The following is a 12,583-nucleotide window of genomic DNA, read 5'->3' as shown; positions in this document are numbered from 1 at the left end:
CATCAGAAAGACATTTTTTCTAATCATAATCTTTCCAAGGAATACAAAGTTTCAGGTTCAACAATTTACTCAGACCAGTGCTCTACAAAAATCAAATATTTCATTGCCAGCTGGCAAAATTTCAGTGATTTCTTCAGATATTTCAACATAACTGCATTTAAGTTGAGCAGGCTCTTTTTTCACCACTTACACTTGAACTGCACAATATAAGGGCGGCAAAAATTCTTTTCTCTCTAATTCCACATTAAGCACTTCACAATTCTTCTGGAGACTTGGAACTCTTTGGAAGCCAAGGGTACCACAATGGTAAGTCAAAGATTCAGGTTGTTTTTTTTGAATGATGGTACAGATAGGTACTTGCTTTAAAAGTACAAAAAAAGAGTATTTAAGGGAATAACTTAGTACAGATTTTCAATGTGGATATATTGTATTTCAAAACTGCAGGAAGCAAAGAAAGTAACACCTTTGTGAAGATTACTGGGAATTTTTTTCTTTGTATTGAAATTCTTTGCAAAGAAACTCTACAGATACCTTTTAGTCTTTCACTTGCTGTTATGCTGTCCTCAGAAATGGAAAGCCACAATTCCCTGCCCTCCCAAAGCCCTGAACAGCTGCACAGCACAGAGACCCCCACATGCCAAATGCACAAGGAGCCTCAACACAGACCTGCTGCAATGCTTCATCCTACAGCTTCATGCAGCAGGAGCTGCTCAGACATTTTCCTATGGCCAGGCACTACAGAACAGCATAGTTTAGGAGTTTAAGTCTTTCCTCTAACTTCTCTCCTTCTGGTGATGGTGCTCAGCATGGCAACTCCCCCTTTTCTAGCCTAAAGCCTCAGGAGCTGCAAATCACAGAACGGCTGTGGAAATGAAACATTACACCCTTCCCAGAACACTCCAGAAACCCTCCTCCCCACTTTCACTACATCATAAATGTCACTCAGCCCCATAAGAAAGCAGCACATCAAGGATTAAAATACCAAGTTTTTCCCACAATAGACAGAGGAGTTTCACCTTGCCTCACCTCCTGCCTAAGGTTCAGGACCTCTCAGTGCCTTGCATTCCTGATTCAAGCAACCCCAGTTAGACAGCAGAGCTGCCTAAACCCAAAGTCCCCTCCCTCCTATTTCAAACTTCAGTTTCAAGCCTTGACAAGCTCATAAGTTCAGAGCAGGAACTTGGAAAAATCTACGAATTTTAAAATCCTTTCCTGTTAGCCTGAAAGTGCTATCCAGAACATTTAAATAACTTGCTGCATTGCTTCCCAGTCTTTGGCCATTCCCAAACTTTTGCCTTAAGTTATCCAGCTGGAGCAAGCCCTTAAATAACCTCATGTTGTCTCATGCTTCTGCAGTCCCTCTCCCCCAAAATAACCATCATTACAAAGTTATGCAGGCTTTTTCCAAAGAAGTGCTGGTTGTTTAGCAGTCTCAGGGGACATATCTGAAGAACTCTTACAGATGTTTAGCTGTTGCCATGACTACTCAAAAGCAAATGTGTTCTGTGACAAGTCCAAACCTGTTGTCTGTGTGTTGTGATAGGAGGGACTCAGGTGAAACTAAGCACAATGTACAGCACTCAGATTTTGTCCTAAGACACAAATAGGTATCTCTCTACTCTACCCAGCTGCCTATTTCAAAAAACCTACTGGAATATAATTAGGTCTGAGATCTCCACTCCACTGGTGAATTTGAAGAAGTTGTTGCACCCAAAAGTGAAGGAATGGGATGCTATACAGACAGTGATTTGCTGGAGAAATAGCTAAAGCCATCTCAGAGGCAATTATTAAAGCCCTGATCAAAGTCTGATGGTGCTTTCAAGTGTCTAGTAAAATTGAAGTTTTTGTGATTTCTAGTGATTTGGCTTTGGCAGGCAGGGATCCAGCTAGCACACTTATGTCATATCATTTTGTATCTTCCCACCTAAGGGAAAAAGTCATCAATGCAGTGAACAAAGGACTGTCCTTTCCTTCCATTTTCATATACACATCAGTTATTTGTAATTTTCCTTCAGATTCAGTGACAGCTTTTGAAAACAGAGATAATCAATGTGCACTTAAATTCATGCCATGGGCTCTGTGTTTCTTTTACAGAAAAGCTTTTTGACTTTCATTGTTGCAATGGACATCATCGTGGCAATGGGTGATGCATTTTGCATGTCTAAACTTCAAAGCCCAGGGAAAGTCTATAGAGGTAAGAATAGAGAAGGTCCTCTCCCTTGATTGCTCCATGGTAACTTGGGGAAGGCATCAGAAAAACACGAACAGGGAATTCCAGGATGAAGTAGCCTAAGTAGAGGGAAAAAAGTTTTCCCCTGGACTGAGTATCCTAGCAACAATATTATTGCTGTTGGTGGTAGGTTGCTATTGCTATTGTAGCACATGGAGCTGCAGCAGAAGTTGAGAAAGTGAAAACGGAGAGAAGAAAATTATTTCTAATTTCCTGTTGCCAAGGAAAGTATTTTCTGACAACTTGAAATTATTTTTAAACTTATTAGCCTTCAGGTGGAGGCTTAAAGAACAAGTTCTGTATTAGTGCTGTTTTATGCAGGCTGTATGCTGAACGGAAAACTATACCCCCTTGGACACATTGAAAGGACAGAAGATTGCCACAAATGCACCTGCAGCCGAACTGTAATGAGTTGCTGTTCACTGTAAGTTTCATCTTCTTGTACCATCATTGCCCTTGGGATGACCACAGCTTTCCATTTGCTGGGGACAAATGAGTTTCTAAAGGCACAAGAGAGCCTTTTGTCCTCCATGTCACAGAGCAAATGAAAGCCACATAGAGCTCTTGACCATTTGGATCCTTAGCTGTGTTTACCTTGGCTCACCTCCTGCTAACTGGGAGTGGACACAGAGTATCCAGGCACATCCAGTTGGCACTTGCCTTTAATTTTCTGGGAACTTGTGAAGCCTTCTGCCACTACAGTTAAATCTTTCCTTAGCTGAGCAATTGGGGGTAGGAAAGAATTAATTTCACAAGCAGCTTCAGTGAAGTTCCTCTCAAGGGCTTATGTTGATCCTAATTCCTTTCTGGTGCTGCTTTTCTCCAGTGAACAGGCTGACTCTTGAATGACAAGGCTCTGCTCTGGAGTATTTCTCCAACGTCCTCCTTTCCTCTCATCCTGCCTTCTCCAAGGGCCAAAATGGCTGGATAATGATCTTTGCCTTCGTTTAGGTGACCCTGAGTCTTTCAGGAAAGAGCTACCACCTTCTAAGTAAACTGGAAAGAATGAAAACTTAATGGAAAAAAAGAGAAAACATGCCAAGCCCATGCTTATGTCAGACTATAGAGTGTAACGCTAGAAATCTCAATGTCAGTGCTGAGCATCCTGGAACATGTCCACAGTGCAGTGCAGTCAGGCATCATTTGGAGGGCCTGGAACCTGCAGCTGTGTGGCACTCAAGGTATCTCAGCTGGTCTTAGCCATAGTTTCAGAGATGTCTCACTCAGCAATAGTTCAAGCTACAGTCACTGAAATATGGAAACTGTTATTGCTGTCAAGCTAACATTTTCTTTCTCTTTGCCAATGACAGCTTTTCTACTCCCATTGCTTATGACAAAGAGAACTGTAAAATCACTTTAAACAAAAAAAGGTGTGAATATGATGTGGTGCAGAGGAGCGACCCCTCAAAGGAGTGTTCTTCCTTCGTTATTGCTACTGGCTAACAAGTGGGCTGAGGTGTGCTCCAATCGTCTGCACTGTGGAATTCCTGTCCTTCCCACAGATGCTTTGTCATCACAGAGAAGCCCAATTGCATGGGAAATCTTGTACTTCAGTAGCTCACTTCTAATCTCCTAATAGTTCTAATTCTGTATACAAGATGCATAATCACATAGAGTGTCTCATTTCTGTAATATTTGCGTTGATATTGCTGAGCTCTTCTGACTACAATAAATCCAGATGAAGCATCCATCAGTGTTTCATATTGATATTTCTCTGTCTGCAGTACCATGGGGCAGTGTCACCTTCTTTGAGAAAGGGAGGCATTTGCCTAACTACTCTGACATGCAGTGCACTGGTACCTGGCCCAAGCTGCTTTCACACTTTGCAGGTTCTGTTCTAGGCATGTGTCAAAATCCCTCATCATTTGGAAGGGATGCAATGACTGGGACCTGCTGTTCAATGGCTCCTACACAGGGCACAGGGGACACACCTGAACTGCCATAGCAGTTTTGGTAACACTTTTTGTGCTGCTAACTCCTCTGACCTTTGGAAAAAGAGTGAGGGTGGAATCCAAGGAACATCATCCTTTTCCTCCCATTTGCGCACCTCCCGTTTTCCTCTCCATTGTGCGCTCTGACCAGGTGTCCCCTGCCAAGCCCTGATTCTGGAAGTCTACACACACTGTGCTGCTGCAACAGTGGTTCTTGCCCACACTGAAAAAGAGATCTAGATCAGCCCCTGTAGATGTGCTTCCTCATGGGAGCTCAGCATGAGGCACTAATAAAAGGCAGATGCCTTCTGTCTTCTCACTGTAAAAATCCCCCCTCTTCCCTGGAGAGTGAAATGCAGTTGCATAGTTGGGCTTCAGATGCAAGTCTCCCACCTGGCAATAGGTAATATCCTAATTCTGCCCACATGTAGGAGACCAGACAGCAATACCCCGTAAAATGCTTTTTCTGCAGGGGCCCTCCTCTTCACAATTGGGTAGAAGAATCTGCCCCTTTTGGTTAGGAAGTCTTTCCTGCCTAAGAAGTACCTTTCTCAAAGTTATTTAGATGGGGATTTTCTCTTCAGCATTACAGAGGAAGATTGCAGGCTCTTTCGCTGGCATGAGAAGAAACTCACAGAGGCTACAGGTCTCCACGTCTGGGAGGGTCTGAGGGAGTCCAATAAAGATAAAAGCCTTGAGGAGAAGAGAAGGCATCTCTTGCTGAGATCCAGTGCTTTGCAGCACTGTTAGAAGTTTTCCCTTGTAAGTCTAGTGTTCTTGACTTTTGGAGTAAATTTTCCTCAACTTCCACTGGCTGGCCTTTTGGGAGTATCTGAGTGTTATCTTATTTCACAAGATCAGAAGGGAAATTATATTATTGTCTCCAGCTTGGGCCTCCCATCTTGAATTGAGACCTCAGTTCAGACTTCTGCTATGCCACCTGTTACCTGGGGCGAGTCACTCACACCCCACCTGTGTACTATGCTATAAAATTAATATAATTCTTTGCTAATTCCTGTGCTGAAAGAGATCTGAGGGCATAATAGGTTTTGAGGTTTGTGGGTATATGACCCTCAGAGTTAACAAAAATGTCCCCACCAAGGTAAAACTTCTTGCTACTACCTTTACTGTATGTTTCTGTGTCAACAGTGCACTGAATATTTTAGTGTTGCTTGTTGTGCCTTTCCTTAACACAGTTGTCCTTTCTCATACACAAATGTGACAGACTTTATTTAACAGCTGTAATACCAATGTACATTATACGTAGCATTATCAGTTTAAGATCAAGAAAAATTTATTTGTACAATTGTGTTTACATATGATCTGTGAGCTGCTATGCCTCATGCTTCCTATTGTTTCCCCCTTTTCAAAAGCAGTGATAGCTAACCTACTGGTTTTAATGCCTGGATACACAGACTGCACTAAGGAGTCCTGCATTTACTCTCTGAAGAAAACTGATCCCTCACAAGAATGTGGGAGCAGTACTGCAATGCTGGGCTAAGGAACAGGTTTCTTGGACTGCTTTCATTTTTAGTGTTTTTCATCTACCTTTTAGTTGTTCATAGATAAAGCTGGTTTATTGGGCTGTTTTAAGAACATTACTACTCTGAAATCATGGTGTATTTTTTTTTGTTGACTGAAAGATACAGAAACACCCAGGTTGATCATCTTGCATTACTCTCATTATCTCTGTGGTCATCAGGAAGATGTAACCTGAAACTCCAGCTGAAGAATAACTAAATAAAATAACAAGGTAAATCCCAAGAAAGTCCCCAAGATTTTTCCCTGCCTTGGGAAGAAAGAGGACACTGTCCATCAGCATGGCAAGGGAACACAGAAGTGGGCAGAGCACTGATATTCTTAGAATGTTTTTGATAAGAAATGATCCAGTTGTGAAGCCAACGTAAGATTTTGACCAAGCAATGCCTGTTCAAGGTGACAGTTCTGTACACAAGCAAGGCACCCATCATCCTGTACACGAACAACATGAAGACATGCAACATTATATGGATCACAAATGACCTCAATAATCAATACATGGAATAGACTATTTACATAGAGTTTGCTGCTGTGAGTGGTTTCAGCACCACAGCATATTAGGATTCCTCTGAATTCACAGACCATGCAAGGAACTTCTTCATTGTCCCAGAACACTTAGACAAGTCACTCTCTGCTGTGTTCCAAAGAAAGCTGCTTGCAAGAACCTTTCTCCATGCCCGGCATAGCTTGCACCTAGAAAACAGTGAGGGGGCTCCTGCAATAGGAACAGCTGGGCAGTCACTGCTTGTATGAAAAGCTGATGAAGTAAACACATGCATGGTGATTTTTTTTTTTTTTTTGAGTTGAGCAGCAAATGCATCATCTGTCACTCAACACCAAACCAGCAAGTTGACAGCATTTTGACTGTAACAAATTCCATAAGTTTCACTCCAGCACACCAGCATCACAAATTTCTAAGTGATTGGTGGTTTTTGTTCACACATGAGAACTGCAGAGTGCTGCAGGGTGCCTGTCAAGCAAAATATTGAATGCAAAGGCCAAAAATGTGAGAAGAAAAAAAATTAAATAGTTCAGTACTATTAATAGAATAAAGACAGTGAAATTTGCTGGTCCTTTTACTCCAAAATATAATGGAATGTGTGTTCCAGATTACCTTTGAGGATGTGGAGAGCCTTGGATGGGATTCTGTGGTACTTCCCACAGTAATGTCAGCCAAGGGGAAAGAGTTAATTTCAGCACATAAAGGTTAGAAAGAGCTGACATGCAAAGTAAGGGCACATCCTTAGGCATCCCAAGATGTAAATCAATTAGATCAGGCAGCACAGGAGCAGGATGTGAGAAGGGAGACTGAACTCTGCAACCAACCAAGGCAGCTTTGGCCTAGGATCAGGGTGTAATATTTTGCTACCCTATGAAGTTTTTTCCCCCCTTTAATTAGAAAATGCACATGGTCTGAAACACTGGCAGTATAATAAACCACAATGATGCTGTTAAACTGTCTTCATGCATATTTGTGAGAGATCCAAAGTGAATATGTGGGCTCTGTTGATTTCAGTAAAGCAATTCCCAGTCTCTGTCCTCCTGGACTGACATGTTCTGTTGCTTTAACAGTGATTATGAGTAAAGGTCATGAGCCATGTGGCTCTGCCCATTTCAGAACAGGACATACATCAGCATTGCCAAATCTAATTTGCTAGTGACAGGTTGGCAGCTTTATCAAACCTGCAAGGGCTTCATCTCTTTTCTGCCATCCTGAAGAATGATCTAGTAACTGAAGAAAAATCAATTTACCCAAGCTACTGAGTTGAAAGTCGGCTAATATGTCCCTGTAAGTAGTGGTCTCACTGTCACTTACATGGCCATAACAGGCTTTTTTTCATGGACTTTCTGAGCTAGCTCTCAACTTTGGAATTTGGGTAGAAGACATGGAGTAGCTAGCCCAGCTTGGACTTTACCCTCTACTCCCAAACACACACAAATCAACACAATTAGGCAGTCAGAGTAGCTATTTCAGGCATTGCAAACTGTGCAGCTCTGGTAATAAGGAAAAACTTTCATCACCAAGTAGGGCTACCTAGTTTGAAATATTTGAACCAAAGCAAAGGGGGACTGTACTTGACTCCCTTGCTATCAAATTACTGTCCTAAGCACATGGAAAGTGTGTCTGCCCCTGACATATCCAGCCTCTGCTGGAAAAGGACTATTTCTTCCTAACTACAAGGATTAAGAGAGAAAATATACAATGACTACTTTTCATAGAGGACCTGAGCATATGGATCTTCTACATGATGGAAAACTGAACAAGGAAGAAAACAGTTATGTAGGACCCATGTTTTAAACCCTAGATGGCTCAAACTGAGGAGGCATATTTTGTTATGAGTGAGAATTATGGTGTCTCTGATGGGTTTCTCAGGGCAAATGCTAAATATTCCTTCCAGGCTTCCTTTCAATGTACTCTCTATAGCTGCCTTCCAGATCTGGTGTGGCACAAAAGCCACACCTATTTCTTCAGTGCCTGTTAGAACAAACCTTCCTGTATGTACTTGCCTTATGTTAACAATGTCCACCCATGAGGTCATTTTGCAGAAACATCATTGGTGCTAGCCATGCATGGCCAGTTTGCTTAAGGACTGTTATCACAAATTGCTTCTCTATATAAGTTCACTAAGAAGATGAGCTTCCTACAGGCCATCTCCTTACTGGAAGCCTCATAATTCTGCAAGAATGGTGAGTCCTTACATCTTGTACTGTAGAAGACTATGGTATGTTGCTATAGACTTTCAAGGAGTTTCTGTTGGATTTATCTCAGTACTTGGTGATCTAAGCAACTTGAAGAATGTATGAATTCTGTGTTATGAGAGCAAGCATCAGACAGAGAGGCACAGGCAGGTAAGAACCCTGAGTAAAATATATCAGCATGTACATGGCAGGAGATGCCTAACAGGCCTCCAACTAAGGCTTTACTATAACCTCTCTTCACTCTTCATATAATGTTTGCAGCTAAACTGTCTTCTGTCAGAAAGCAGCTCTGTTTTCTCTCAGCTTAGAATTGGCCTTCATTTTTGTGAAAAGTCTGGATAATCTGAATATTTAGTTAAAAGTGTTATCCTGAGTTTTACTCCTTTGCCACTCTGTTGCAATTTTGTGGGGTTTAACCTCTCTCCTGCAAAAGAAAATGCTAGGCTTGCCTCCTTTCATCTTTTAGGGATGACTTCTTTTTACAAATCACCAGTTCTACATTTCAAATTAATATTGAAAGATAAGCCACTAGCTGAAGAACTTCACCTGAACTTTCAGGAAAAAAATGCTGACAAATATCACAGGATATAGAATTATTTAGGTTGGAAGGGAAACCATCAAGTCATTTAGTCCAAGCTCCTGTCCAAAGTAGGGACAAGTCTTGAGTACACAACTTCTGCTGAAGTTATTTAACTTGTTCCTAATCCTTTAATATTAAGGTGAAACATTTGGTAGTTCAGACCCCAGTGAAAAAGTTTTTGCAACTGTGAGTGAAGTTAGTGAAAGAAACAATCAATGGCAAATCCTATGGAGAAAAAAAGGAGAAGAAAAATTTAAGGGCAGGGGAAAGGAATAGACAACACCTTTATGACAAACAGTATGTGGGTCTATCAGTCCTGTTATCAGGCAATGCTCGACTTTAACAGGTTAAAAAGACAGACTTCCCCCCCCCCCCCCCCCCGCCATGATGCCCTGCCTCTGCTTCTTCTAAATGGTTCAGTACTCCTCATTGTGTGCTAAAATGTCTAAACTGCAAAAGATAACTGTATTTTGATTTGAAACCACAATATATTTCCCTGTTTCTAATGGTAGTATTTATCATCAAGACATCTTAATAGTTACTTAAGCATTCATATGAACCATGTTTCCTTGTTCAGAAAACCACCCTGGTCTGCCTTCTTGTTCTTGCTGTTAGTGTGCCACTGTCTGATGCTTCTTGCCTCTTTATGGATTGCAAGCCAGGGATGTCTGACGGTGTGATTGTAGGTAAGAAGTCAACTCCTCTCAACTGGACAGACATCACAGAATCACTGCCTGATTTGATTTTATCACAATTTAGAAATAAGTGGGAACAGTGGAAAGAAACCAATGAGAAATTGGAGGAAAATGGGATATGGAGAGAGTGGAATTTATAATATAAAAAGAAGAGGTTATTTGGGGAGCATCGCACAGAACAAATTACAAATGCACTTTGTCCAGGGAAGTAGCATAGGCTTAGTTTACCCATCTGCATGAAGTAATGTTGCCAAGAACCACAGGAAACAGAGGAACACAAGATACTCTTCCCCCTGTATTAGAATACCATGCCCTGCTCTGTTGGGGAATTGCCATGTTTGGCAGATATGGATATTAATTTAAAAAGCCAACAAAGGTCCCACCCATTTTGTACAAGCAGTACAAGCAGTGTTGTTAGTGCAATGGGTCTGACACTGAAGGCTGCTCACACACTATGTTTTCAGGCTGCCTTGATGGGGAAGGAAAGCTGCATGAATTTGGTTCCAAGTGGAGGACAGAGGACTGCAATGATTGCTCCTCTTCCAGGGACGGAATTCGCTGCTGCTCTAGGTGAGTTCAGAGCAGCAGTGGGTGTTATTTCCTCTGCTGCCATAACACAGCACAAACTACTTCCCTTCACACAGAGGTTCCTGAAAAGTGAACATGACCCTTCTCTCACTTCATATCACAAAGTTATGCATTAATGTAACACCATCATCACTGAACATGCAAAAAATTCCTCTGAAAAATACAGGTCATGTTTAACAAAAGATTTTTGATTTAAAATAAAAAGAGAATTCAATTTTACTTGGGGCTAAAACTTCAGGCAACTTACTGATTCAAGAGAGAACAAGTAGTTACTTAGGAAATCTCTACTGATCCTAGTTTATATCTTCCTAAAGCCACACATTGCCCCACTGTCCTCTGAGAAGCAGCTCAAGATACATTGGCCTATCTGTAATTTTTCCTGTATGACACCTGACCACTCATGCAATTCCTGTCACATCTAGTGGGTGAAGAGAAAAAGCAGTGGTATCGGCATAGCAAATTGCGGCGGTCTGTATTAAGAAGCGTAATCCAACTGCTAGCAAATACTACTTTATTAACAACTAAATAACTACAAGTAAACTCAGAGGCTTAAAAGTTTCTGAAGCCTCAGGAGCCCAGGTAGCCTAAGCTACTCGAGCACCTTAAGCAACAAGCAAGCAGCAAGCAAGGCCCCCTTAACAGAAGGCTTAAATCTTTATAGTCTTTGTCTCTCTCCACACGCACAATATATCACTTTTAATTGGCTAAAAGGTTTTGTTCACGCAACTTGACTCTAGTCCTGATAGGTGGCTGATCTCTCTCTCTCTGTGTTGGCAGTTCTCAAGCTTTTGCTGGCAATTCTCAAAACACACCTTGATATTTTTGCAGGTGTTCTTCCTCCTCTGTTTTCCCATGCCATAATTAAATCCACTCAAGGCCAAGGCTGCCAGCAGCCCAGACTTTATCCTCAGCAACTAAACACAACTAACATCCCTTGGATGTAAATCAGATCAGTAAACTGCAACTCTCTGCTCATCCTGCTTAAGCAGCAGGCTAAGTAACAAGTGAGCTGGGAGCTTTGTGTGAGTTCCCGTTTCTGCTCCTAAACACCTCCTGAGTGTTGCTTCTTCACATTAAAGGTGTAGATACCATCTGAAGTTGAAGATACTTAGTTTTTGTTCTCATCAGCTCTTTTCCTTTTCTCAATGACAGCTATGTAACACCAGTTGACTACGACAAAGAGAAATGTGAAGAAATTTTCAACAAGGAGACCTGCTCTTATAAAGTAGTGGAGAAAGATGACCACTCAAAAGAATGCCCAGTCCATTCATGGGTGGGGTAACAGAGAAGAATGGTCGATTGTGGGAATAATTCCCTTTATCGTTTTAAGGATTCTCTCTCACAAATTCAGAAACACTTAAAAATGCAGCTGTTGAGTGAAATCTACTCCTAAAGCCCAACACACAATAAAACTGAATATCTACTCATAGAAATCTCCCTTGGTTTTCCTGCCTTCTGCTTCACCAAGAAGAGAGAACTGACCTGTTCCTTACTTGAGATGAGACATAAAAACTGATGTTTTAAAGCATCCTCAGTAGCTGTTAATATTTATTCATCTCTGGTCATGTTTCAGTGCCAGGGAATATATTCTGTAATCTATGCACAGCTGTATCTTAAAGATAAAATAAAATCAGATTAAGCATCAGAAATTCATGTGACTTATTTTTCTCTTTGAGTAAGAAACCCAAAGGATTTAACATTACAACAACCATGGGAAAGAAATGAAAAGCTACTTGAAAATCTTTCTGAATTCCCTGTTTTCTATGAAAATGTCTTACATAATTAACTTTTATCCAATATGTCTCCCTGGAGACCAACCTACTGACTGTAAGATCTACCAGCTACCCAATCTAACCAAACAATATACTTCCATTACGCTGACAGCATGGCAGAATCAGTCTTTAATCTCAGGTCTAAGTAAAATAAAAGGTCCTTTATTCAGATTAACCCTTAAGAAAGTAAAGTTTTTAAACTGGACAATGGGCAACACTGTGGCTGGATCGAATGACTCATCTGGACTGGATTCAGGGAAGAAGCTCAGCAAATCCTCTAACAGTTAATGAGAGGGATACACTTGCCAGCATAAGCCCTCCTTTGGGGTGCTGCTTCATAATCTTTATAATCTTCATAATCTTTCATTTATTCAACTGCTTCTTTGCAAAAATGACTACGAGCATCCCATGTCTCCAGATGCTATTTCTCTGTAACAGAAAGAGTGTGTCAATGCTTCCATAGTTCCTCATTTTAAATTATGGAATGAGCATATATCTCGTCAGTAGTGGCAAGTCCTGCTCTTTGCAGGAGAAAGGCAAACCTCAGC

At 41.3% G+C, this 12,583-nt stretch overlaps 1 protein-coding gene across 2 annotated transcripts; it reads left to right on the top strand.

Annotated features, from left to right (window-relative positions):
- The first annotated feature begins 204 nt into the window (after positions 1-204).
- LOC139675978 (beta-microseminoprotein-like) lies at positions 205-11,545 on the top strand. 2 transcript variants are annotated; one of them, XM_071564282.1, is made up of 5 exons: positions 2,114-2,194; positions 2,552-2,654; positions 9,558-9,666; positions 10,140-10,245; positions 11,416-11,545. In XM_071564282.1, the coding sequence occupies exons 2-5, from the start codon at positions 2,616-2,618 to the stop codon at positions 11,543-11,545; spliced, it is 384 nt and encodes a 127-aa protein (XP_071420383.1). In that variant the 5' UTR covers positions 2,114-2,194; positions 2,552-2,615. The 2 variants fall into 2 exon arrangements, with proteins under 2 accessions (XP_071420384.1, XP_071420383.1); XM_071564283.1 differs by lacking the exons at positions 9,558-9,666; positions 10,140-10,245; positions 11,416-11,545 and adding exons at positions 205-306; positions 3,541-3,918 and having other exon boundaries at positions 2,095-2,194.
- Positions 11,546-12,583: the final 1,038 nt, after the last annotated feature.

The sequence above is a fragment of the Pithys albifrons genome, chromosome 9 (genome assembly GCF_047495875.1).
Source record: "Pithys albifrons albifrons isolate INPA30051 chromosome 9, PitAlb_v1, whole genome shotgun sequence".
Taxonomy (NCBI): Eukaryota; Metazoa; Chordata; class Aves; order Passeriformes; family Thamnophilidae; genus Pithys; species Pithys albifrons.
Note: the sequence above shows the minus strand (reverse complement) of the source record. Positions and strands in the feature narration are given on the sequence as shown.